General features: G+C 42.2%; 1 protein-coding gene across 4 annotated transcripts in view; it reads left to right on the forward strand.

Moving 5' to 3' along the window:
• tns1b (tensin 1b) overlaps positions 1-27,128 on the forward strand; it is a 171,457-nt gene that overhangs the window by 74,787 nt on the left and 69,542 nt on the right. For 3 of the 4 annotated variants that reach the window (XM_087178478.1, XM_087178479.1, XM_087178481.1), the window contains exon 4: positions 22,812-22,850. In XM_087178478.1, coding sequence (XP_087034604.1) covers positions 22,812-22,850 — 39 coding nt within the window. Of the gene's footprint in view, positions 1-5,414; positions 5,902-22,811; positions 22,851-27,128 lie in introns of those variants that run through there. The other variant, XM_087178480.1, reaches the window with a different exon arrangement.

The following is a 27,128-nucleotide window of genomic DNA, read 5'->3' on the forward strand; positions in this document are numbered from 1 at the left end:
ATTTATCATACAGACTGGAGTTAGAAGCACCAGCTAATCTCTTTCATGATCATATAGCTGTTGTAGCGCTGTAGTTTTGGCACTGGTGAAAGCAGGCATGAGGGATTTCACTTTTTGCTGACACTGGCAGATTGAATACCTGCTGTCGGGTTGTTGGGCTTGTACTCTGCAGTAATTTCTGTTGAATGCTGATGCAACAAAAGTTCATTTTCAGTTTATTTCTCAAACCTTTGTAAGACTAACTGACAGGTATTTGACTCAAGTGCTTAAAAAACCTGTCAACTGTGTTTTAAAGTATCACTCCACTCCTGCTGCTGCAGACTGTCTTTGTACTCATCTGTTAATGCGATTTTTAATGTGTTGATTTTAGCCGTTCTAAGACTTAAATAAAATCGCAGAGCTAAGTTCCTTATAAATCATTCACACCAGATAGTGAGATAAACCAGCCATTAATAGAGGGATGCAACACATTGTTCTTTTACTGTAAGTGCAGGAGGTATTACATAACCCCGAGCGAAGCTTCAAAGATGTCAGCATGTTATTGAAACAGCAACAGCATTAACAACTTCCTTCCTATTCGATGTGGCCCAGCAAAGAGTGAGGAATGGGAGTTACATATAGGAAGGAGAGCAGGAGGGGGGGTGGGTGGTGGTGGGGTGGGGGGGACTCCTGTTAAGAAAACACACAAAAAGCCATGTCAGAGTCAAATGATGTGAAAGACCGAGGGCAAATATGAAATGGATGGTGTGGGCTCATAATTAAAATGTTTGCTTGGCTCTTTGCTGTTGCGTTTGTATGTATTGTATTGTATTGTGGTAAGCGGCTCCCAGTCGGATCACATACAGAGCCAGCCAACAGCTCTGGAGCTAATTGAATTCGCAGTCACAGGACAGAACACATGCTCTCTACTCTGCCCTTCTCCTTATGACAGCAAACGTTTACAGGAATACAACAACAAGTCGAGCACGGGATAAATCATATGGCTTCTAATTTGAGGGCTCTTGGTGAATCGGAAAGGATTCTTCTGTTTTTGGTTTCAATTTCAATTTGTTTCATATCATGAGGATGAGGATACTTGACTGATTCTACATACTTGCAGCAGAACACATCATATGCAGAGATATGTTGAGCCGTTGCAGGTATAATGCAGTCCTGGGAGAACACTAAGGCAACTCTAAAGCTGCATTTACCGCTTCTTGAACAAGCTGTGAACACAACATTAACATGCTGTCACCTCATAAAGTTGTTATGGCTAACATGTTAAGCAAACATTTAGACACCCGGAAAACGCGGAGCAGAATTAGCGGTGGAGGCATGTTTCTGGCCACCTGGGGTTGATGAGAGCGGTGACACCGAGGCTACATCCACACTCATGCATTTTCATTTTAAAACGCATCACTTTTGCTACGCTTACGCCTGAAGTCCACACTACTATGCCCGCTTTCGAGCGCCTAAAACAGAGACTTTTGGAAACGCTGCTGGTCCTGTTATAGTTTGAAACCTCCGGGGTTTGCATTGTATTCTGGACGGGCAAAAATGAGAGACCTTTGGAAATGCTAACATAGACACCCGCAGTCACTCCCCGATTGGATCATATCGCCCTCGACTACAAGTGGTGAATACAACATGGATAATGAAACAGAAAAATTTGCTGTTGTCTTTGCTAGCAGCTGTTGCGCAGTTAAATTCTGCATTTTAACGCCACGGTTGTCTTTGATGCTCCTCATTGGTAGTATTTTGTGCAACTAATCAACTGCTGAGTTGACAATCTGCTTCCTGTTTACACCACCCTCACGCAATGCCCAGTGTACTTGAATGGTCATGTATGTGTGCGTTTTCAGGTGTGTTAGTATGGGCGGAGATCGTTTCTGATACGGAGCTGAAACAAAAATGTAGTGTGGACGTAGCCTGAACCAAAACCGTAGCTGTAAAACCGAAACAATGAGCTGAAAGATGCTAAAACGCCAGGTCAGGTTTCACCGTCTGTTGTTGACATGAAAAGATTGATCGGTGCAGCTTTAACTTTAACCCTCCTAGCTTGCAAAACACTAATCCCTTCAGTGATATGTGAATGTCACAAAGTCGAAAAACAATCATGTGTCAGCTCTCCTTGTTCCTGTGTGTAAGCAAATGGCTTCAAGAAGGAGCAGTGGCTTATAGCCATGTATTTAGTAACTGCATGGTAGCGACATGTGCATAGATACAGCGGAGAAAACAAACAGGAACGCCCAGCCTTTAACATGATGGAGTAATCAAGAGTTGCTGGAAAGAATGTCAACAATGGGCCAAGTGTATGCAGAGAGACAGTGATGGAAGAAATAAGTGAGGGGGCAAGACTTTGTAGAGCTGCATAAATTACATGACATTTAAATTCATTGCCCCACAAAACTTGTTTTTTGAGCAGTTGCAGAGCATGCTCCCATTTTTCTGGCATCTTTAAACTTCTCCATCCACAACAGCAGTGAAATACCTTTCTCACCTCCTCAATACGTACTGGAGGGAGTTTGGAACCTTTTTTTGTCTGAGTTCCCCACCCATATATCTCCGGGCCTGCCCTTTGATTGAAAGTGTCGACTTTTCTCTCACATGCCTGCTGCCTAATCATGACCATCTAGTAGAAAAGTCCATGTTAAGTCTGGTGTGTGCGCTGCTTGGGCGTTGGTGATGAGGGACAGTGATCTGCTCGGCTCTGCTGTTTCTTGGGAAAGCCTGAGTCAGACTTGTGAAACTGGACCTCACCCAGACAGATCTCTCTCCCTCTCTCTTTGAGACTCCTTGTTTTTCCTTCCTCTGTCTTCATCACTTTCTTCCCCTCTCATTGTCATTTGTCCAAGGCGTAGAACTATTGATCTCTCGGTTTATTCTTCTTTGCTTATCACTCAACTTTTCTGGAAGAGCCATCGTGATTCTTCCGGTTTGAAAAGTCAAATTGAAGAACAGTGACAACACATGGATGCGTTTGTCCTGTCATGTACATTTGCTGAGTGAAAGAGAGACCTGTTAACAATTTAGAGATCTAACTTAATAAATTATGTCTTTCTACAGTTAACGCTAGCAATCTGCGCCCTACTCGACCAAAAAACCTGTGGCTTGGCCGTCTGACGGTCGTCTGTGACAGTGTTAGTTTGATTACAGACAGCAGTCACAGGGTCATGATAATAATAAAAGCCAGGACACAGGAAACAGACGAGACGAGGAGAAACATATTGGCCTTAAATGCAGACGGATAACTTTCTCATGCTTTGCACTTCTTAACATACAGACATGCAACTGTTGCGGCGGGTGTTACAGCGCAGAAGCTCCAAGTACAGTAACTGTATACCCGCATGGACAAACACAGACACCAAGGAACAAGGGGAATTCCCACCTCCCACGCGTAAGGCTGGTCCCTGCATTAAACCTGTGCATCTCACATAAATGGCCGTGTTGTTTTGTTACCATAAACCACATGCGGCGTCTCTGCCAGTCCTCCCTTCCTTCCTTTAGCCCTTGTCATTAATAGCGGATTAAGTAACGCTTACCGAGCCGACATCTGGTGAACACGAGTTTGAGTTGAAGGTGTTGCTTTTACAGCTACCTTCCATGTCATTACTTCACAACAACATCAAAGGCAGTGGCCATTCTTTCCATGTTGAGGCATAATAGTTAATGCGCTACAAATTTGAACCAAACATTCCTCAGTAATGTCCCTTTGTCTGCTACCGGATAACGGACGGTGAGGTCGTGGAAACAAATTAAAATGCCACAACGTTAAGTCTGTGAGAACTGCTGCTGTTTAGTGCTACCTGGCTACCATCAGGAATCCAGGTGAGGTTAAAGCCAGACTTCCTCCACTGTTCTAATCAATATTTTGATATTATCAATAGCGGTAATGGTATTACTATATATTTAATGTGAATGGTGTTTGTAGGGGCGAATCCACAGACGCTGCAGTTCTCCTCATCCCTACTGGGGTTTTTCAGTGAATTGTTTGGGTTTCACGGCCTGTAATTTGACTGTTTTAATTCAGTCTCAGTCTCTCATCACTGTCGCCTCCAGCAGCAGCAGCAGCAGCAGCAGCAGCGGCAGCTTGAAGCATTGTGGGACAAACGCTGGTTTCGTCACCGCTGAGTGTTTCGGAGGCGGGCCGTATCTCTGACGACTGAAATGACTCCACTATTGCTTCTGCGTCAGGGCTATTTAAATCACTTTGAATGGAGTCTCAGGCATGAACATGTGGTCAGTTGGAGGGTTCTTCCTGGTTCTTTACTCAAAGCACCAATCACAGCTGAACACCAACACGGATGGTGTCAGTCGTCCTTCTGCTCGAGCTCCTTTGAATTGCGACGCTCTGTATGGGGATCCTGTGGTTGATGGTATTTTTTAAAGCTACTTGTGCATTAAATTGGTCACACAGCACCTTTTTGATCACAGGCCACATCATTTGATATCATTCCATCTGATGAGAGAAATTTTAGCTGGCTGTCATGATACATTGAAGCTGATTGATATAACAGTTGCTAATTTAAAAGTCACTTATGTGCGGGAACTCATGATATCACAAAGCAACGGTGTTTTTAACATTTCCAAAAAAGACAGTATTTACTGTCGGGAAGTTCTGCAATGTAAGAAAGTGATTTTTAACTATTCCGTATTGATTAGTTCATTAATTAAAGGGACAGTAATCAATCAGTGAAGGCAGTGGTCTACGACTGGCTTACTGTAATGTAATTTTGCTTTACTAAGTTGTGCATGCTTGCATTTTTCTAATCATTCGTATCTCCTTATATCAGAGTATTAAGAGTTTAACTCTATCAGTATGTAACATGATGAAGTGGTGCTGTGAGGTGACACATACACATGGTGTCAGCCGCTGACTGATAAGTATGTATCTGCTCGCTGCTGTTGACACTGTTTGACTTTGGAGTTGCCATGAAGTCAATGGATTCATTCATGGTACTTTCTCTCTCCCTGCAGCTGTAGAGTGAGAGAGAGAGTGTGTGTGTGTGTGTGTGTGTGTGTGTGTGTGTGTGCGGTACAGAGAGGGAATGAGACAGACGGTGGAGGTGGTGGGGGGGGGCGATTCACATTTAACCTGTAACTTGAGAAGCTGATAACAAGGAGAGAATGAAGAATTAGCCTTGTGAGGAAGGAGTTTGTGTGTAGTGTGTGTGTGTACTTGTGTGTGTGTGTGTGTGTGTGTGTGTGTGTGAATGAGAAAAAGACAGTGAGACAGAGAAAGAAAAGAGCTGTGCTTTTGTTTTCTGAGCTCATGTCCCGTTCCCCCTGATCTCCCTGGGAAATTCACTTCGATATTTTTTCTCCTTTCTCATTACTCATGTGTCTCCCCATTTGGGAGGAGGGTGAAAATGGACTGAACAAGAGGGAGGAGAAAACCCAGGCGGCGAACGAGAGGGAAATAGCTATAGCCTGTGGCCAGACTTTGCCTGCTTATTCAGCGCTGAATGCTGCACTGCGCCGTTTCCAGTTGTGGGATGACTCTTTAGACATTTTTATGCTCGTTTTCTTGGAGCAGGAGTGAGAGAGGGAGAGACTAGCCAGACCTATTAGCTCGGAGCCTGAAACACACGCACCAACTCTCTCTCTCTCTCTCTCTCTCTCTCTCTCTCTCACTCACTTTATCTGACACACACAAACACACACACACATTGTACACTCCTCCAGCTCTGCGCTGCACCAAGGTAACAGTGAGTGGATTTAGCTGTAGCCATCTGGTTGGAGCGCAGAGAAAACCTCTCTGCTTCACTGAGGTGGGGGGGGGGACAGAAGGGGAAAGGACGATGCAGCACTGAAACACAGCCGGACAGAGAGGAACCCAAAGAGTGAAAAAGAGAGAGCGACACAACATAACACAACACAACACACACACGCTGACACAGGATGGCCACCGCAGTGTTTCAGGTAAGGAGTGTGGTTGTGAGATGGGAAGGGGAGGGAGGGAGGGGGGGGGCAGAAAGAGCTGTTGCCTGGTATTTGAGCTGTTGGCTGTCCCGAGTGTCGGCTGTACTGTGTTCTGTTTCACAGCAAAAACCCTCCGCATTGTGGATTTGCCTGACTGGCAGGGAGAAGCGGAGAGCTTTAAGTGCTCTCAGATGTGTGTGTTTTCAGGCATGTATGTGACCCGCCGTAGGTGCACCACTGGTGTGGTTTGTATTGGTAGGTTTTAATGTTTTTGCATATGTATATATACAGTAGATGTACAGTTTTCATGTGCATTTGTATGAATGTGTGTGTAAAAGAGACATATATTAGTCTGTGTATATTTGCAAGCGCTGCGCTGCTTCTACTGTGCGCTCACTGGAGCTGGTATGGATGACAGGAAATGTGTGCACTGTAAGAGAGTGAAATCAGATGTGTTTGTTGTATTAGTGTAGACTTTGTATGTGTTAGTGTAATATAAAGCACTGCTTGTTACTGTAGTGCTTGCGTCTGTGTGTGGTCTCTCCTTGGCTTACCATGTTATGTGGTTGGTGGCCCATGGTCATAGCTGGAATGACAGTGGCGTATGTCTCCTCTTGTTTTCAGTTCTCTCTTATTTCTTCTCCTCTCTTCTCTTCTGCTCTCTTTCTCTTTCTGACCCAGAGGTCAAAGCACACTTTGAAAAAGAAACATGTCATTGATCGAAAGTATATTATGATCTGCATGTGAGAGAGAATATGTGTGTGTGTGTGCGTGCGTGCGTCTTGCACTGATTTCAGTGTTGGTGTGTGTGCAGCCGTGAACTGCAGCCGCAGTGTTTCACAACAGGACCTTGCAAAAGTTGTTGCCCAGAAAACATGGCCCCAGGCGTGAGAAAACCTGACAGCAGTTTGGGAATTTTTGGCACGTAGTCGAGCGGGTTACAATTGCCTCCAATTTGCTTCAAATTGGGGAGAACAAGAATGAGGGCATAGTGTGAAAACATAGAACTTATTCTTAAACAGATTTGTGAAGTAGCAGTGTACGCCCACAGCTGTGTTTTCACCCATCAACCCTGTCTTTGTCACTGTCTGGATTATTTTATTCAAATTTTTAAGTATGTCGTTCTTCCAGTTCCACATTATACTCTGTGGATTAAGGGTTAAAGTGTGTGTGGCTGCTCAGACATGCCTCTTATCAATGTGTTAATATACTGTAATTCAGTACAGGCAGAAGCAGGTCCCATTGGCTATGGCTGGAATCCGCCACCAGAAATTACACAACCGAGTTAAACTGTGAGGAAAAGGTGACCCCACACCTGCTGTGCATTTTGTTTGGACCCTGTCGCTTCCAGGTTCCCATCATGTAGAGTGCACCGAGCCAAAAGATTAGCAATAACGCATGACCCACCTTAGTTGATGAAACAACTAAGTTGCAAAAACATATATAAATTTGCAATTAATCAAAATACGTGCAATTAATCTGGGACTCTCTGGTAGCCTTGACACATTCAGCCTAAAGATGGTATCTGGTTGCCACTTAAGTGAAGAAGGAAAGTGTTAAACAGGATTACATCATGAATATGCTGTCAACATTATATCATTTAGTTTTGCTTCCCTCAAAAAAAATTTGCTCTTTAAGTTCGAAGTTGCCAATGTGTAAATTTAAAAAACTCAATGTCTGACATCAGATTTGTCATTCGTTGTTTAATGTGTAACCCAGAGCCGGCTCCTGTCCGCCATGTGACAGATCCCCTCTCCACGCACAGTCCTCCACTGTATCCCCGAATTCCTCGGAAGCATTCCTCGGCCAACGTAAATGTAACATAACACAGCAGCGTCCCGGCTGGGCAGCAGCGTTACCCGTGACTCCTGGTGGGGTGGGAATGGCGTGCATCCACTGCCTATGTCGGACTGGATTTCAGAGGAGACATTTTTCATCATTACTGTCTGCCGGAGGAGGCAGCGCTCCACTCAACCCCCTGTCCCTCCTTCAGGCAGGTCGTGATAGATGCCTAACCACAGACACAATCAACCACACATGCAGCCAGGACAGGCAAGAAGGATGGAGTGGAGAGTTTGGGAAAGTGTGACTCTATGTGTGTGTATTTGTGTGTGTGTGTGTGTGTGTGTGTGTGTGTGTGTGTTTCTGGGATTAGGGATAAGGCAGTGGACCATAAAAACCACCAGCATGAATTGTCATGCTCGTCTGCTGATGTAATCCTTCCTTGTGTGTGTGTCAGTCCTTGCAGACACAGCTTAACCTCTTGTTTAACTCTGCTCTGTAAAAGAGACTGTTTTTTAGAATCACATTTTTCGAATTGATATTTAAAGCTCCATATTTTACACTTTTATTTGAAGTGTTGATCCATCAGAAGATATATTTGTGGTTTTGAGAACCAAAAACCATCTCAATGTAGTTTCACATCTCCCCTCTCAGGCTTCTCCCTGGAGCTCTAGTGACAACAGGTTGGTGAGCCAATCAGAAGAGAGGAGGCTCTGAGCCTCTCTTCTGATTGGCTGACTCACTGGCTTTCTGAGTGATCTAATATAAAAAATATAGCAGATTTCAGGTAAACACTCAGAATAACCAAATCTTGCAAGGTTGGATGGGGGGTCCAGGTGGGCGGGTCTTGGGGTGTGGCTGAGGGTGGTTACTGCTTTGTTGTGACATCACAAAGTTACAGAAGTCCTGACAGCCCGTTTTAAGGCTCAGTTTGTGAATACAGGCTGTGTGCATTTCTCTGTGGACTGAGGCTTTGATACTTTCACAGTATTAATATAGAAGCTAGACCTGCTTTATAATCAAACAACACATGGACAACTGCCTTTAAACTCTATGAGACCTTAAAAAAAGATTTTTTTTTTTTCCTTAATAGATACGAGTGAGACAACTTGGCGCTGGTCCTTGATTCAAGGGCACGAAGATAGATTGTAATATAAGCCATATATCATTTTCTCAATGTTATGCCCAAGTACAGCACAAAGTTTGCATATACAGCGTAGCCTAAATCAATACATGGCACAATACATCCTCTCTGTTGTAATACGTTCACAAAACGCTCTGCAGAACTTTAATGTGGGCACAGCAATTTATTTAATCCCTTCGTCCTCTGGACTGAGTGTTGGCAGATACAGCGAACCTGCAATACATTAGCAACATAAATAATCTATAGCTGTACCGAAGCATCATGCCGTACAGTTCGGCTTTTAGTATAATTAATAGCAATCAATGAGGGCACAATAAAAGCTTCTCATTCTTCAAGGGTATCATATAATGTTTCACTTATGGCAGTTAGTTAGCAGGTCGTCTGGCACGTAAGAGAAACTGCTGTCACAGGCCCAGAGGAAGGCGTTTAAAGAGTGTATGAAGGAACATATCCGGAGACTAATGCTGCAGTTAAAAATGAACAGTGGACCCCTTTAGGATTTACTGCTCTGAGACACTAACAACGCAGCACGGTGAGGCATGAGCAAGCCCACCAACCTGGAACTCAGAACCGACGTAATGTTTTCAGTTTTATTGTTTGGTTACAACTCAGGCTGATGTTTCATGTTGACCACAATTGTGCATCAAATCAGATTTGTTTTCCAGACACTTGAGGTCACTTTGATTTGTTGGTCTCTACTCAAGAAAGCCTCAACTCTAAATGAATTTACTTGCCCACAATCCTCGTCTCTCCCGTCTCTGGCCTTCGGTTTTGACTGGTGCCAGCACGCTCAGATGAAAGCTCTCTGCAGACCCTCGCAGTCTAATACCCCTTAAATAGAGGAACTTCTTATAATACCCCTAAAAAGGGGATATTATAGTGAAACATTTAATGACAGCTAATCCTTTAAATGACTCCATGCAATCAAGCTAGAGGCCTGGTATAATGGGCCTTTCTTAAACAGTGTTTGCAGTTTCAAAGTTAAGGAACGTATTGAGAAAGAAAGAGAAAAAAAAAATCCTGGTCCCGCTTTCTTTGGCTTTTCAGTTTGACAAGTGGCTTTACATTTTCGATCGCTAAATGCCATTGTTCCTCATTTTGTGTGACATCATCAAGATGGCTGCCCTACAAACTGTCCCAACTATTGGCTGCACACTCTCCTCACCACGCGTTATAGATGTAGTAGAAGACATGTCGTTGAGGTAGAGGTAGAAGTTTAGAAGTTGCAGATCTCTTCATTTATTCAGCTTTTGAGGCCCTGATGGCTTCGTTAAGATACTGGACTTGGTAGAGGGGCAGAATCAAGTGCAGCTTTATTCTACTATTGTCCTCAGGTGGACATAGATCTTTGCTCTTGGAAGTTGCTGAGCAGTCGCCCCCTCCCCTTTTTTTTCTAGTGTCCAGTGTAGTACAGTACAGCCACTTCTGTATCGGTCTGGTTTCCCAACAGCAGAGGAGTAAACAAGAGGTTGATGGTTGATTTCTTCACTCAGTTTCAGTTTAAACCCTTTAAGGACGGGTCTGTCTCTGGTTTGGGTCATTTTTAACATGTTAATATACTGGTATGATAGCTGCTTCTTAATATAGAAATAGTTTTTGTCTCCGTTTAGATAAAGAGAGACACATCATCCAAGATATTGCAGTTTTGTGGTTTTAGCCCTGAGCTAAGGGAAACCCATGTCAAGTCCTTTATATTCTGTATTTCTAAAGACTCGCTGTGGATTTAGTTGAAGACTTTAACTCTCTCATTTGAATCTCGTGAAAAAAAAACACTCTGTTTTGTACAATGTTATCTAAATGAATGGATTTAAACATTTTTTCATTGTTGATTTTAATAACATTTGTATGATTTATGTGGCGTAATCACCATCTTTACACTCTGGTTCAAAGAGTGGTTGAGCTCCACTACCGTGTAAATAAACACAGTGAACATTTCATCACCATCACTTAAATGTGCTGGGTAAAAAATGAAATATTTTCTGCATTGGTATTTGTTGCTTCCAGTAAAGTCAGGGCGCAGATGTGGGTGGACGTATCATTTTTTACTGGAGTTTACTGGAAAACAAAAAACTACTGGTGATTTTAACTAAAAGTAAAAATATCACTATTTAAGTGTAAGTAAAACTTGACATATTAAATCTACAAATTAACTATGTCACCTAATGAAATGACAACTTTCAGATTATGTAAGAATTTAAATTTCATAGCAAAGTGATGTGGAATGTGAAAATACTTTAGCTGTGATCCAAATTCACTGAAACTGCCATTTGTTTCCATATGACTGAGCATCCATGTGAACACTATGTGAAGTATGTGCCCTGTGTGTGTGTGTGTGTGTGTGTGTGTGTGGCATCAGTCGACAGGGAGGGTGGAGAGATTGTTTTCCTTTTTTTTTTTTTTCTTATCAAGCCTTCATGTCTCTCAGAGGAATGTTTATAGAAAGCAGACCTGTTTCCTAGGTTGTGCCAGGAGGCCTTCATATTGTTGTTTGCTTTTCACGGCTGATTGATGGGGAAGGGGGCTCGGTCTCGAACAGAAACACAGGAAACATCGGTGCCAGGTTCCTGGATCTATCCAAGCAGCTCAGACTGGGAGGCTGGTGTGCTAAAAGATGGGGACATGTTTGTCTGGCTCTGGACAGCTCGTGTATAAACAGCATTAATGTGTCTATTTTCCCCCTTTTCTTACTTTAAAATGTAATATTTCATCTTCTTTTTTTGTGTGTGGTTTTGACAACCTCTCTGTGTAATGGTTGGTGGCCAGGATGTACGTACCAATATATTTATTGTTTCTATAAACTTGTTATTCTCTGTTTGATATCCACATGGATATTTCAGAATTATTTAACTGTGTCAATTTAATGTCCATCAAAGTCTTTCCCAGCTTGTTCGTGACCTGCTATTGGCAGTGCTGCTTTCGCCTTCCTAGACATATTATTAATATTTATGAGAGTAATATTTGTGCTGGAGAGACAGCAAAGCAGAGTGATTAATACTTGCAGCACTGACGTTATGCAGATCTGCGACTGGATCAATATACAAACCCATATTGGATGATTGTGTACAAAACAATACAATATCGAGCGAAGGGAGAATATTATAATATATTATTACATAATCTGTATTCCAACAGTTCTCATATTCAAGTATTGATGCACACATGAGGAAAAACAGCTGAGGCAGTTGTGAGAGACTTGATGGGATTGAAAGTGAAATTCAAACCCGCTCATCTGAGTTGTAATTTAACATCTTAACAGCTGATCTTGTTGCGGTGCGATTAACGCCGGCATGGTCGACTCGGAGCAAAGGTTCGCCTCAGCTTGTCCGATTCAGACGCTCCTCACGCTAAGTTGTTAAAGTTCTTGGAGCACATGCTCCTGCAGAATACAGATTTAAAGACACATGACAGACAAATCACAGACTGCACCCAGTTTGAGATTGAGAGTTCTTGATTTTGCAGACATCAGCTGATGAAACTTTTTCACATTTAGTAGCTGTTCTGGAACTTTCAATCATATCACATGATTTTCATTAATCCAGTTGTCATAGACTTGAGCATCTTAACATCTATAATTCCCTGAGCACTGGGCAACTCCGTCTGCTGCGGATGACCATGTGATATCATGGAAAGCTCCAGACCTTGATGTGAACAACTACATCCCATTTTCTTTTTTCTGTTCTCAATAGAACATTATGCCTCAAAATAACAGTGATGTAAGATTATGGTCAAGACTGTGGTAAATCCTGCACTCCACCATGGTAAATATTAGTGTGCGGTCACCACAATAACTGTAATAACTACAATATGATATTATGTGGTTATTTCCCTGTGTTTTTAAGGTTAGAGTGGAAAACATACATCAAGATTTTCAATCATTCTTTGGGACTAGTTTCTAAACTAGCAGTCAGTCCTGTGGTTCGAGAAGAGAATACATTTTAAAGTCCCCCTCTGCTTGAAAATGTATTTTGCTCATTGTTGCTCAGATGTTTGAGCTTCACTGTGCAGAGTGACGTACGTGCAGGAGGCTGTTTTCACATTCGTCTGCAGAAATGTCTCTGTCCTCACATTAAATCTGAATTTAAGACGTACAAGCAGAAGATTTTGTGATCACTCAGTGTGGAGCCAATCCTGGTTCAATAAGCAACTTGCACCGGTGTGATGTGGAAACTAGATCGTCTCAGTAAAGTAGAAGACATCTTGTGCCCAGCAGTTAAATGTTTTTTGAGCGATGTTTACATATTAGATTTTCAATTCATACGACATATTAGTTGTCAGAGGGCAGAGGTAGGCAAACCAGGCAAATGCTTGGGGCCCCCATGGGGAAAGTGGCCCCCGATGGCCCGCTCATGTTGGTACATTTTGCAATGACAACTTTAAACCTCCCACAAAGATATACAGTGCACTGCTGTTTCCCCGATCCCCCCCCAGCTAGCCAGCTAGCTAGCCTCTAACCACTGCCTGCACGTGCAGCACGCCGAACATCTGTAAATTTTAGCATCTACTAATAGTGGGTATGTTAGCCGTTTAGGGGACATCTGTATATTGCATCTATCAATAGACTGAAAGGGAGGGTTCCCTTCTTTCCCTTGGGCACCCAGAGTCTAGGATTACCACTCTCAGAGGGAGAAGTAGATTTAATTTCACATTTTTAATGAGGTAAAACTTTTTTTTTTTTTGTGGAAAAACTGTATCAGATACCAATTATTGTTTTAGTCTGTCTGAAAACATGTCTGGGGGGATCTTTACCTGTTTTCCCTGATATAGCCCACTTCTTTTGGCTCACGCTCATGCCTACAACCCTTTTCCATTCCAGTGTAAGTCTTGTTCAGTTGATCAGTGTGTGTGCACGTCTTTACACTGGTTCCTGACATCTCCTGCAAGAGAGCAGCTGTCCTATGACATCATGTGGAAAAATGTTTTCATGTGAACATTGTCACTAAGAAACAAAACGGGGAGAAGCCGAGAGCCAAGTTTTCACTTTTGACAGAGGCTGAAGTTCCTTCCCCGGCTTCTCGTCTCCGAGTTAAGCAAGACAAAACAGCTCGTGGACGTTTCCCTCTACTGTGCTGTACTCTGTGTGCACAGAGATGAAATTGGTATTGATCTTTTCATCTGACTCTGGGTGAGACTGCAAACAAGCACTTTTCCCAAAATGTCAAAGTGTTGCTTCAGGACCGAGTGTGTAGGACTTGGATTGGCAGGAAAAAAACATACATTGAGTTGCTTCCCGTCAAAAATGGCAAAGAAGGTAACAGTTTTGTATGACTGGAAATACAATCAGCTCTTTAAGCGGGAGACTTTCACTATAAATGCCAAAGGACATACAACCCCCTCCTCAACTCTGATTCTTCATGGCCGCCTTCTTCTCTTGCCCGCTCCCTCCCTCCTTAATCTCCACCACTTGGCCCGGTGCCAGACAGCGAGAGCCATGATAAATGTGTAAATCAGCGTGCTGGTAAATACCGGCTCTCAGCTGAAAGAGCCTGGGAAGGGAACGTGACCCCCGCTGTAACTTTGGAACAAAAGAAACAAGCCGTAGCTTCTCCCCTCTCCACGCCGTCAGTCCCCTCCAACAAAGACGGGGGTGAGAATGAACAGGCGCTCCGCCCGGCTGAAGGCCGTTTGAGTCCCGGCCGTGGAGAAGAAACATGGCAGGGACGTACGGCGTCTGTTGGATCCCTCGGGGGTTTAAGTTGTTTATACACAGGCAGACATTATACATTCATTATTATGTTGTTTATCTTTATTTGTATTTGATCTGTCACAGATTTATCCCTGTTTGGTTATTTGCTCCTGCAGTGACGTCGATCTTAATCTTTATCAAGTATAAACACACGCAAACTTGTTCCATGACGCTTTAATTTACTGCCCTGTATACACATACTGTAGCTATAGGACTATTGCACATACATTGTACAGTAGGGCTGCTACTAACAGTTATTTTGTCTGTCAAAAGTCTGTCAGTTATTTATTTTTTTATTTTTTGGATTAGTCAATAATAATTTAGAATATAAAATATCCATCACACATTATAAAGGTCTCATATAGTATAAAGGTAGACGTCCATGTGTTGTTAGATTATAGAGCAGTTCTAGGTTCTATATTAATACTGGGAAAGTATCAAAGCCTCAGTCCACAGAGAAATGCACACAGCCTGTATTCACAAACTGAGCCTTAAAACGGGCCGTCAGGACTTCTGGAACTTTGTGATGTCACAACAAAGCAGTCACCACTCTCACCCATACCCCAAGCCCCACCCACCTGGACCAACCATCCAACGTTGCAGGAATTTGTTTCTACAAGAGTTTACCTGAAATCTTCCATAATTTTTAATCACCCAGAACGGTGAGCCAATCAGAAGAGAGGAGGCTCTGAGCCTCTCTTCTGATTGGCTCACTGACCTGTTGTCACTAGAGCTCCAGAGAGAAGCCTGAGAGAGGAGATGAAAAACTACATTGAGATAGTTTTTGGTTCTTAAAACTACAAATATATCTTCTTATAGATCAACACTTCATATAAATGACTGGAAAAGTGTAAAATATGGGACCTTTAATGTTTCCATGGTAACACTTTTAGATGTCTTGTTTTGTCTGGCCAGCAGTGAAATCCATTTATAATGATGTAAAACAGAGAGAAGCAGTGAATCCTCACATTCATTCGCTGGAAAAAGAGAATGTTTAGTGTGTCATTCAATAAATTAAATGATAAATTGATCATCAAAATAGATGATTCATTTTTGTCAACTGACTAAATGATTAATTGACGTTCATCATCATAAGAAATAGTACCCTAAACAACAACACATTACACTCATAATAACTGCAGCATGTACAAAGATGAAGACAAGAAAGAAACAAGACACAAACACACGCTGTTCCATTCCTGAAGTTTTTCTTTTGCTATGAAACATTAATCAGCGGTGTAGAGACGGTCAGTCGGGTACATGTCTCGTTGTCCAATATGCTCAATAAATCCACAATTTTCCACAACTTTCCCTGGAGAAAAACAGAAGCCGGAGGCAGACAGAAGAAAAGAGAAAGGTAGATGTGGAGAGGTATCAGGAGCAAAGGTAGAGAAAACAAAATGAGCGTGGACTAGTAAATAATCATTCAGTATACATTCAGTAAATGCATCAAAATTGTAGTAAATCAATGATTATAGATTGTGAAGCAGACGCGATAGGGCATGGGCACTTGGACCGAAGCTCTCCAATCATTCCTTTCTGCTTTGATAATATCCCAATAAGTCCATACGGACCGGCACTCTGGCACACTCCACCATCACAGCCGCAGAGAGCCTTCTGTTACTGGTTATGCCTCACAAATTGAATTTGCACACTGAATAGTTCTGCTGGGATGTGCCTGATGCAGAGATCTGGATAAACATAAAAGCATTCAGGGCAGCCGTGTGTTAATATGCCAGCGCAGAGGGCTGGGGAAAGTTTTTTTTTTTTACCAACAATGCACGGCCCCACGCTCTTTTCCACGAGCTTCCCTGCATTACAGTCATTTCACTACTTGGAGTAAAGCAGGAATGTGCTTTTTTCTTCCGTGATTTATCACTGTGCTGTGTGATTTTCCTACATTAGGTTTGAGATTTATATACATGAGCATAGCAGAGATTTTAGTGTAGCTTGTTTACCCAAATAATGGCTCAATTCATCATTTATTTAAGGCCCTGCACCGTTCACGTCATTAGTGAGGATTATTAACATATTCAGACCCGGGAGGCTGACATCAGTTACATAACGTGACTGTGTCTGGAGTGTGTCGGTAGCTAGCAGGAAGCAGACCGCATGTGAACGCTGTCCTACAAGCCAGGGACGTCTGACATGGACTTTTGTCCGTAGGAAATGGGCCCTTGTTTAATGCTGTTAACACAAGCATGTACGGAATGCAACAACACAATTATCCTTTATTATATTACACTCATTTGAATACTCCCGATAGCATCAACACACACTCTGGCCAGGCCCCCTCCCCACGCACGGCAGAGCACGGACAAAGGCTTTGTGTAGGTTTTCATCAAAATTCAAACGTGATTCATTGGTCATATTGTGTCCGTTGCATCCATTAGGTTTATAGGTTGTTTCCACGCTTGTTTCAGACATAAAAATGTAGATTTAAGTATTTTATAAGAGGCCAGTGATTTGTTCTGATCTTATCTTGTATCTTGTGAAAATAGTCATTGATTAAAGGTCCCACATTGTATAAAGGTAGATGTCCATCTTTGATTATAAAGCAGGTCTAGGTCTAGCTCTAGGTTTAATACACACAGCCTGTATTCAGAAACTGAGCCTTAAAACCAGCCATCAGGACTTCTGTAACTTTGTGATGTCACAACAAATCTGTCAAGTCACATCTGCTATATTTTTATTTGATCACCCAGAACAGTGAGCCAATCCAAAGAGAGGCTCAGAGCCTCCTCTCTTCTGATTGGCTCACTGACCTGTTGTTACTAGAGCTCCAGAGAGAAGCCTGAGAGAGGAGATGTCAAACTACACTGAGATGGTTTTTGTTTCTTAAAACCAAAAATATATCTTCTTATGGATCAACACTTCAAATAATAGTGTAAAATGTGGAGCTTTAAGATAGACTTAGTTGTGGAGACATTTCACTGAAAGCCACAGATATCAACTTCATGGTGTTGCTCAAGGAAAAATCAGGGGATCACTGAAGTCAGACTGATTCATCATCTGGGAACTATGAATGTCAGCACCAAATTTAAAGGCAATCCATCCAACAGTTTTTGAGATATTTCATTCTGGACCAAAGTGGTTGAGCAACTGACAAACATTGCCATCCCTTGAGTGGCGCTGCATTTATGGCTACAAGTAATTAACTCACACGCTTCTACTCAAAAGTCTGTTCGCACCTTATTACGTATTTCCATGCAGACTTTCCAGATCACCCCTCTTTTTTGTCCAGAGGATTTTTGACATATCGGTTTCCCGCTGCTTGACCTGTGGTTAGCCCACTGCTAAGTGCTCACCTGCAGCTTGCCTTTAGATAAATATTCCCTGTGGTTTCTGGGAGATCCTGGCTGCGACTGCTTTACCAGACTGCAATGGTGCAAAGTTCCAGTCCAGCATCAGCAGCCACTTAGCATGAGGGAGAATGTGAGCTATTCTGCTGTGGGCAGACCTACCCGACCCTCTCAACCTGACCTTTACATCAGAGGTTTTATTACACTGGCGACATTGGCTATCTTGCCATTGATGTCGTCTCTGACATGAATTAACTTGCAAATAAAAAGTATGACTTTTATTAAACATGACATTCAGCTAAATGTCAGATGCCATAGTCTTTTTGATGTTTGGATACTTATTCATGAAGCAGCTCTTTGTGTTGTGTTTTGCCCTCTCATCTGCTGACACAGCGTCCCCAAAAAGATGCATTTAAAGATTAAATTTCCTTTTATTCCTCACAATGCATCAGACCTAATAACTGTTTTATGATGGTCAAAGCAGGGGTCACTGTGAACAGACAAGGCACAACTAGAATATGGATGATGGACCCAGAAATCCAGTTTGAAGCAAACACCAAGACTCACCAAGGCTGCATGTTTTTTAACTGGCCAGTGGAGTTTGTCGTTGTTAATGATGCAGTCTGCTGTGGCAAAAATAGATCAAGGACAAATGTTTTGTGGGACTGTCTTGGTCGTCCCGCTGCACCAGCACTGTGTTCTTATTAAGATGAACGTGGGATCAAGTGCTTCATGTGCACATCCCTCCAACAATGTTTCACATCTTCCAGGGGAAGTTGATTGAACGTGTTCTTTTTCAGCTCCATGCTGCACAGAACAGTCACGCGTGATCATAATAACTTTATCTATACAGCACTTTTCTTAACAAAGTTGCAAAGTGCTTCGCAGATGAAACCAGATAAAGATGAGCATAGTAAAAAGAGTACAGCAGCATGAACAAAAACATTTATCAAACATTATGCAAAAGGTTCTGAAACGAGTGAAGAGAGGCAATAAAAAATGTCAGAACAATGATTAGGAATTAAACAAAGTAAAACATATCAAACATTACCATACGCTGAGACAAAGAAATATGTTTTAAGAAGAGATTTAAAAGGAGTTAATGAGTTACAGCATTTGATTTCAGTGTCAGATTTCAGTTTCAGAGTGTGTGGCTCACAAACCTTGACCTTGATGTGACCAGCAGCCCTTTGTAATCTTGGTCCCTGAGCAGCTCCTTTAGAAATACAGAAGATCCAATAACTTCATCAATGACACCTCGATCAAAGCTATTGAGCTATTTTTATTTATTTATTTTATTCCACCATATGGCTGTGCAGTTTTAAGCCTGCACTTATTCAGGAGACTGGTTTGAGGAAAGGTTTCAGGAGAGACTAACTTCATCATTTATGTCTAATGTTGACTGGATCATATCAAAGCCTCCTGTACTGAAGCTGATGGGAATGACATGAGGTCATCAAACCGCAGGTACTAACAAGAATGATGAAGTTGTCCCGCCCCCACAGACACACCAAGACTAACAGCAGAGTGAGGGAAGTGTCAATCAATCACTGTCTGTACATGCCCACAGAGTCCTGAGAGGTGGTGTGATCAGGCAGAATAAGTGAAAACACCTGCGTGGGTGGAACATGTGGTGTGAAGGAGCTTCAAGTGCAAGGAGCAGAGAGTAAAATGGCCTAAACATGCAATGTTAGTTTGCATGGCTTGGATAGGATGACCATTTTCAGATTTTTTAAACCAGAATATTTACCTGCCCAAACATGTAAACTAATAATCGTTGCCATAATTTGAATATTGCATATAATGTGGATGTAAACGTACTCGGTGATCCCTGATTACAGGTGGACTAGCTCTTAGGAGGCAGCGTCAGGTCCCCCGAAGGAGCAGGGCCCCTGAGAGAAACGCGGTCCTGCCGTTGTGAATGAGCGACGTTGATGGTGGGGGGTGGGGGGGGGGGGGGTCAGAATAACTTGTAATGCAGGAGATCCGAGCCAGACTGAGATACTGTATCCTGTCAACTCAAGACACACTCCACTGTGCCAGACGTAAATTCTGGAAAACAGAGACACATTCCACTGGGATGCCATCATTCAAGTATTGGCTGCTGATACGTGGGGCAACTGTGACGGACCACAGTCACCGAGGAACATTTTGTTCCCACGAAATGTAAAAAGATTCTTTCTTTGACCTCACCTTTGCCACTAATGGGAGTTAGTTATTTCCAAGATGAATCACCAACCAGTCTCCACCCTTGTGGGATTTGTATTTAGCATCTCACAAGCATGTGAGGGGAGGGGTTAATGGGTCCACTAAGAGTCACTGGCTTGGAGAATGTCTTTAATTTTAGGCATTGCCTCTTTTCATATCAGTGCATCAGCTGCTTCTACTGATATAGGGACTAAAACATCTAATCTTATAAGGGTCATTTCCTGTTTAGAGTCAACATTCCTGTATTTCAAATGAGGTAACAGTTATAAAAAGAGACTATGAGACTTTAATGACTCACACATCCTCAACGTTGTCAATCTAATCAGCCGTTCTCACACTGCGGTGGCAGTCATCCAGTGGTGCTTTTTGGTTTGCTTATCATCCACTAACGGGGGTTAGTTAGCAAGATGCTTCTGCAAAAATTCTGTTTTGTAGGAAACAGTTATACACTTTTAGGAAGTTTTATTTGCAAAACTGGGCATCATATCTTTTTAAAAGTTGCTAATATCAAAACATTTTGATATCAGCAAGGATTTGATATAATTTTGTGTTTGCACATTGTAGTTTTTGCAGTTGTGCATCTCACGCTTTTCCCATCTCAGCAATTTGTATTACAAATTTTTAAGTGCAGACTTCAGCTGATCCATATAAATAACTTGTCTCTGACTCTCTGTCCGATTTCAGCCCAGTAAGTTTTTAAGATTTTTACTTGATGTTTTGTGGGCAGACGTGGAATGCGCTGCCTTCAACAGTAACACAAAGCAGACCCCAAACAGAGCAGGAGGCTTGTGTTCTTGCAATGACACAATTAGTAGTGGATAAGGTGAGTGGTCGGGCAGCAGCAAAGATGAAAGGTGCTTTCAGAGGTCAACAGTCATGATAACCCCCTGGGCCTAATCTCTCAAAGCTGAAAGAGACACAGTCCTGGTGTAGTAATAAAATAAAGCAAGGATGAAGGATACAAAGCAGTTAAAATCCGACTGGAATCATAAAGCTGCCCCAAGCTGTCATAATCTACAAATGAGATGGTGGTGCAGAAAGCAAACTGGAGAAAATTAAGTTTGTAGGATTTTTTTTCCCGTGTGCACCGACAGAGAAATGATGACAAAACAGGCTCAGAGGGACAGACAACAGACATGCTCAGGAAGGAAACATCAGTGGTGACATCCTGTTTGTATTTATCCTCATCAAGTAGCCATCTCTTTCTCTGTGAGCACTTCATTTGAATCTTCTGTTGGCGGCCATTATCATTACACTCTTCCTGTTTATCGGCCTCTGTCCTCATGTTCTTGCTGCAAACTCATGAAATGATTATGGAAACTGTTGGATGGTTATCGGATTAGCGCAGGCACTTGACAAATCATGAGTTCTGCTGGAGCAATCCCACCACTGACTGACTGACTGACTGCAGCTGCTACTTCAGTCGAGTCAAACAAGATGTTAGAGATCTTGTTGGAGAGATAAACATTCAGCTTTTCAGTCTGTTTATTGCAGTGCTAATACTCCGCTATTACTTCATCTTTTAAATTTAATAGTATTGCTGAATTCTGGTGTCAGTATTGCATTGGGGTTGAATAACCAGTGCCAGTGCTTCATATGTGTCTTTTCTGATGAAAATGCTGCAGCTGTTCACTAAGAACACTATGAAGAGTCTATTTACAGCTGCAATAATAGATCTAGAAGCAGCCACTTGGGGGCAGCGCAACAAGCTGTTGTTAACAAAACATCGACATATTGGTTGTGTCGGAAATCGCTCTCTCAGTCACTCCTCCCTACTCACTGTCCTATAGAGGACTATACAGTGAGCTCATCTGTAGAATAAAAAACATTGTCGGATACTGCTCGGCTATTTCTTTCAGCGCGACTGCAGTGCATGATGGAATAACGACCATCTGTTGTACATTATACTTTTCATGATGCATTGTGGAACTCACTATAACTTAACTGTGAACTGTAAGATTCATATTAAGAATTGGTGATTAGTCAGAAAATGCTCCTTCAGTTATGCTTCTGTTTACGCCTTAGCCAATACCTCTTAGTTGGAGTTAATTAGACTGTGGAGCAAGACAGTTTTTGACCAGTGTGCCAACTTGGGGACAAAGAGTAAATCTTCTAACTAAATTTTTGTTCTGAGTAAACATTTCAAATAAAGTTACTGCTTCTGAAAATTCATCTCGCGTCAGGCTTATTGTCAGTAGACACAGTAGTGTTTGTCTGCATTGCTGCTAAGAAAGCGGATTGCCGCTACATGGACTATACAGTGAGTAGTGAGCGATTTCAGTGCTAACATGTTAGCTAACAGTTGCATATTTTCACAACCAGTTGACTCAAAGCAAGTAGCTTCTGGCTATTTAGCTGTTAAATGTTCGACCGTGTTCACTGTCATTTGGTGAGAGTGAACCACAACAGTAAAGATGCGAGCTGTAAAATCAAAACAATGAGCTGAAAGATGCTAAATCACCCTATAGAACTGAGGGGAAGTGCAGGGTTGGTCGGTGATTCTCTGTGGGTTTGTCACTATGAACGACCCCTTCCACATTACACCAAGCAAAATGTCTCATAGTTTGTATAAAACATTGTTCAGTGCAGCTATTGTCTAATGAAGCGTGGACTTTTCTGGTTGTACATTTGATATGAAAAACAGCATTGGTATGTGCAAGCATGTGGGTGCATCGTTGATGTAGTATCTAAATGCATTTATTGCAGTGTTACGTTGCTGTTAATGTTCTTATATTAACTCAACTACAAATAATCAACAACACAACTAACCAGTTCTCTTCTCTGTTTTCAGGTGTCTTCGTCTTGTGTCCCAGCAACAAACTATGAGCTGGTAAGTAACGCTTTTTTTTTTTTTTTTTTTAGTAATTGCTTCCATGCTGTACGTGCTCAGCAGACATTATTGGGTCCTTGCTGGTGGAGAATTATTGCAAACAGGGTTGGAAGGTAACAGCCTCTATCAGCTACACTAACAAGGCCGTTATTATTGCAGATAATGACCCATTATCTGGAGGCCCCCTGAGACAAACTTGTGATTTGGGGCTTTATAAATAAACTTGACTTTACTTGATATAACCATTTTCTGGCAGTTGTTTGCTCTGTTCTGCTGAAGTTGTAAAGAGCGATATTGAAATTCAGATCTTTTGGCTGAAAACAAACAAAAAAAAAAACAAAAAACAAAACAGATAAGAACGGTAAATTAACTTCTGTGTCCTTGAATCTGCTTCATCATCATGACGTCTTCTGTTCTTTATAATAACACTGAGCAAAGAGGGATGTAGTCTGAGTATGAAGTGATTTTGCAAGGGCAATAAAAAACATGCTTGCTCCATTGCCTTATATGGTATTGGCATTAGAAGCTGTGTTAGACTTGGATATGGTTTGCTCGCTCTCCTTTTTGCATGTTGTGTGTTTAAATGGTTTTGGGTGCTCGACAAACCAAAGCAAACATCCCCTGCACTTTTCTATGCTCACAGAGAAAATATTTCACAGAACGTCTTGTTTTTCTTTCATAAAAGCTGCAGTAATCAAGCAAGAACGTCTTATCCTCTGCAGATGCTTTTGCACTAGATGCTTTCTACATGAAGACATCTGTTTAAGATGTGCAGCTGTATGGGCCAAGCTTTCTGGGTATTGTTGTTGGTCTGCTCTTCACCGGAGTTCTTTGGTTTCTGAAATGAACACCTTTGGATGCAGGGTGCAAGAATTTACCACAAACTTCGCCTTCCACATTACCTGCTCCACACGACATAGACATTCACTTTATTATATCATCATTAGTTCTAGTGCAGAGGTTTTCCAGAGGTTTTGAAAATCTTGGTGGCCCTCATCCGACCCCTTGACAGTTCAGAGGCCAAATAATACGATCTTAAAGCACTTTTTATTTTAATGATAACGATCGGCCGTTCAGGACTGAACTAAAAGCAGGGGAAGCTCGATTATTCTTTTTTGTTTAACAGTGGGGAAACATCACTTGTCAATTCACCGTCTGTCTCTTGACTCTCTTTCTTTTTAATTCTTCCTGTGGCTGACCAGCTGACCATTTTGATTCTCCACTTTTTGCCGTGGAGGTGATCTTTTAATGTGCAATCACACTTAGATAGTAAACAAGTATATGATGTGGTCCAGCCATTGACAAGAAATCATAGCATAGCAACCATAGCAAGAAAACAACAACTAAAAGAAGAAAAGAAGAATAAGAGGGCAGCACAACAAGCTGTTGTAAATACAACACTGACATATTATCACCTTGTAAATTGTTATGGCTGACATGTTAGCTAACAGTCGCCTATTTTACAACCTGTTGACTCAAAGCAATTAGCTTGTGGCTTTTCACCTGCTAATTGCCACAGTTACGTCTTTTACATCTTTTACATCTTTGTTACCAAAACTGTTCTGTTTTGTAAATGATCTGTGGGCCGACCAGCGGGCCCCGGGCCGCAGGTTGGGAACCACTGTCGTCGTGTCTCTCAACTTCAGATTGCTTTTATGAAATTGTGAGTACACTTGGGTTTGACTGCAGAATTAACTGCCTGGGTCCTTCATAGGCAGAAATAAAAATGTGTTGTTTTTGAACTTGGCTCGGTTGACTTAGTTTTCACTTAGTGCGAACACACAACATAATGTATTTCTGTCCGTTCTGGTCCATGTTATGTTTTAATAGAAGCCAGAAGGAGGTAGAAACCGCAGAGCATGTCCCTCCATTATGTCTTCTTTCTCCTCTGCTTGCCAACAGGAGACTCCCCAGAGGCTTTTGTGCCTGCATTAGAGGTGCTGATTGCTCTCATAAACGCTGATGAGCTGAGGTGTAAAACATTTGTTGGCATGTCTTTACTGCACCACTGAGAAAATGGAGAAAGAAAACAACAACAAAAAAAAAAAGCTGTGAAAGCTGTGTGGGACAATGGCTTTCAAGACCAACAATGGGCCTGAAAATACAGACGGATGAAACATGCGGCCATTGAGGGAATACGAAGCAGATACGGACTGAACACCTGCTGAGATTTCCGTGTCTTTATATGAAAACACATATTACATAGATGAGTAAATGGTTCCACTTGTGCGTACTGTATGTGTCAACCATCTGCTGCAAGAGACAGGATGCAGTTTGTTTTTGTGTGGACGTGTGAGCGCGCATGCCAGCGAGCGTTCCCAACCACAGCGCTGGGGTCTGAGCGTCAGCTCTCCTCAGACCCATGTTTGGTGAATTCCTTCGCTCACAGCCAGAGACCACCGTGAGTTACTGCACCACTCAGGTGCAGACTGATGACAACATCAACCATATATTAACTTAGCAGGAGAAAAATGTTGAGGGAGGGAAAAAAAAAAAAAAGCTCATTTTTGTGAATCCAGACATTCCAGTAAGATGGACGAGCTACAAGAAATACAACTTTATTACCGGATGATGATGGTGCTCCAGCTGAATTAAAATCAGATCTTTCCTTGCAGCTGTTTCTCAGCTGCTGCAGAATAACAAGAGCTGCCTTGTGATTTCACTGTTTCAAGGGTTGATTTTTAGGTCAGAAGGACATTTTATAATGTACCTTACAACCTACCTTATATATGTTAAAAACCATTCATGAAAACATGTGAAAAGATTGAACTCTGTGGATCTGAATTGCTAGATCGTTAAACTGTATTTCAGTGTTCAGGATTTTTTGGTTGGACCCAAAATGGGAGACTGGACCCCCACTTACCATCACCCTCAACTTAACAGTATAAAAATATGGAACTCACTAGCATCAGTGGTTGTCCTGCTCGATGGAGTTGGGTTACTGTTCGCTATCTCTCCTGGATGCCAGAATACCAACAGTGCGGTGCCCTTATTTAAATTTCCAAAAGACCGTGAAAGGAGGAAGAGGTGGAATAATTCTGTAAAGCCAAGAGGGGAGCAGAGTGAAAAAGCTGTCTCTGTAGACACCATTTTTCAGCAGATTTCGTTTTTTAAACAGTCACCAAAAACAACTGGGATTAACCTGATAAAAGGCTCCTGCTGTGTAGTTTCGATTAAGATTAGGTTTTCATTGGGTTGTATTTGGAAGTAACCAGGAGGGCTTAGTCTTTGAAAGCAAGTTTTGAATGACTGAAAACAGACCAGCACTTAAACACAATGCAGACTACTACAAAACTTTTAAATGTCAGAATTGCCGACACCACAAAACCCCGCAGTTGACACGGAGGTGTCTGCCCTGTGCAACTGATTTCAGATGAAGTAAACTGTTTGCAAGTGTGAAAATTGTCAAACACAAGTCTTTCCACTTCCCAGACAGTGTAGCATTTTTTTCTTTTTTTGGCTTTGATAAAATCAAACATAATTGCTTGAACCGTCTCCCAGCAAGCACCATTTAGTAGGTGCTGTGGGACGTATTTCTGAGCTCTTGGAGGATTTTTCTCACCATCTTGGCTTCAAAGTCGAGTCCGAAAGTCCACTGTTGAGCTTTGGCGACAGTAGTTGACAAAAACAGTCTTACCACACGGTCCATTTAGTAGCTGGATTCTGGAGCTTTCGGTCATATCAAACCATCTTCCAAAGCTCACGGGAGGATGCCAAGTTTTCACGGATTTGTAAACGTTCAAAATTCCATTTTTCTGAGCGCCTGAAGGACTTCTCGTCCACGCTGGCTTAAAATCAGACACGTCCCAAGTTCACAGTGAGGTCAAGATGTATTTTGAAACCATTCAAACTAGATGACCTTTCATGATGAGCACATGCTTGGATGTTCTGTCATCTCAAAAATATAAAAATAAATGTGGGAAAAGTCCTCTCTGGAGTTGTGTTAACAGAGTCGCAGATGTGAAATGAACTGGATGAACGCAGCTATGTCTGTAGTATTTATTTTTATTCTAGTCTGCTGTCAAACTTTGGATGTTGCTTCTTTTGTGGAGCCACGTTGTTCAGTGTAATCATGAAATAATCTGGCTCTTAGTGCTGATTTTAATATAGTAACCCACTGGTCAGTAACTGTGGAGAGTACTGAGTGAGTCTGGACTCAAACAGTTCACTGTTGGGAAGGTGAAGCCAACTGGCAGTCCAGTTATTGTAACTGATGATGTGTGGTTGGAAGATCCCGTCAAGCAGTGATGACGGCAGAGGTGACTACCCCCCCCCCCC

Source organism: Seriola lalandi, unplaced genomic scaffold, assembly GCF_002814215.2.
Source record: "Seriola lalandi dorsalis isolate HSWRI2012SDOR001 ecotype SW California unplaced genomic scaffold, Sedor1 jcf7180002054689, whole genome shotgun sequence".
In the NCBI taxonomy this organism is placed as follows: Eukaryota; Metazoa; Chordata; class Actinopteri; order Carangiformes; family Carangidae; genus Seriola; species Seriola lalandi.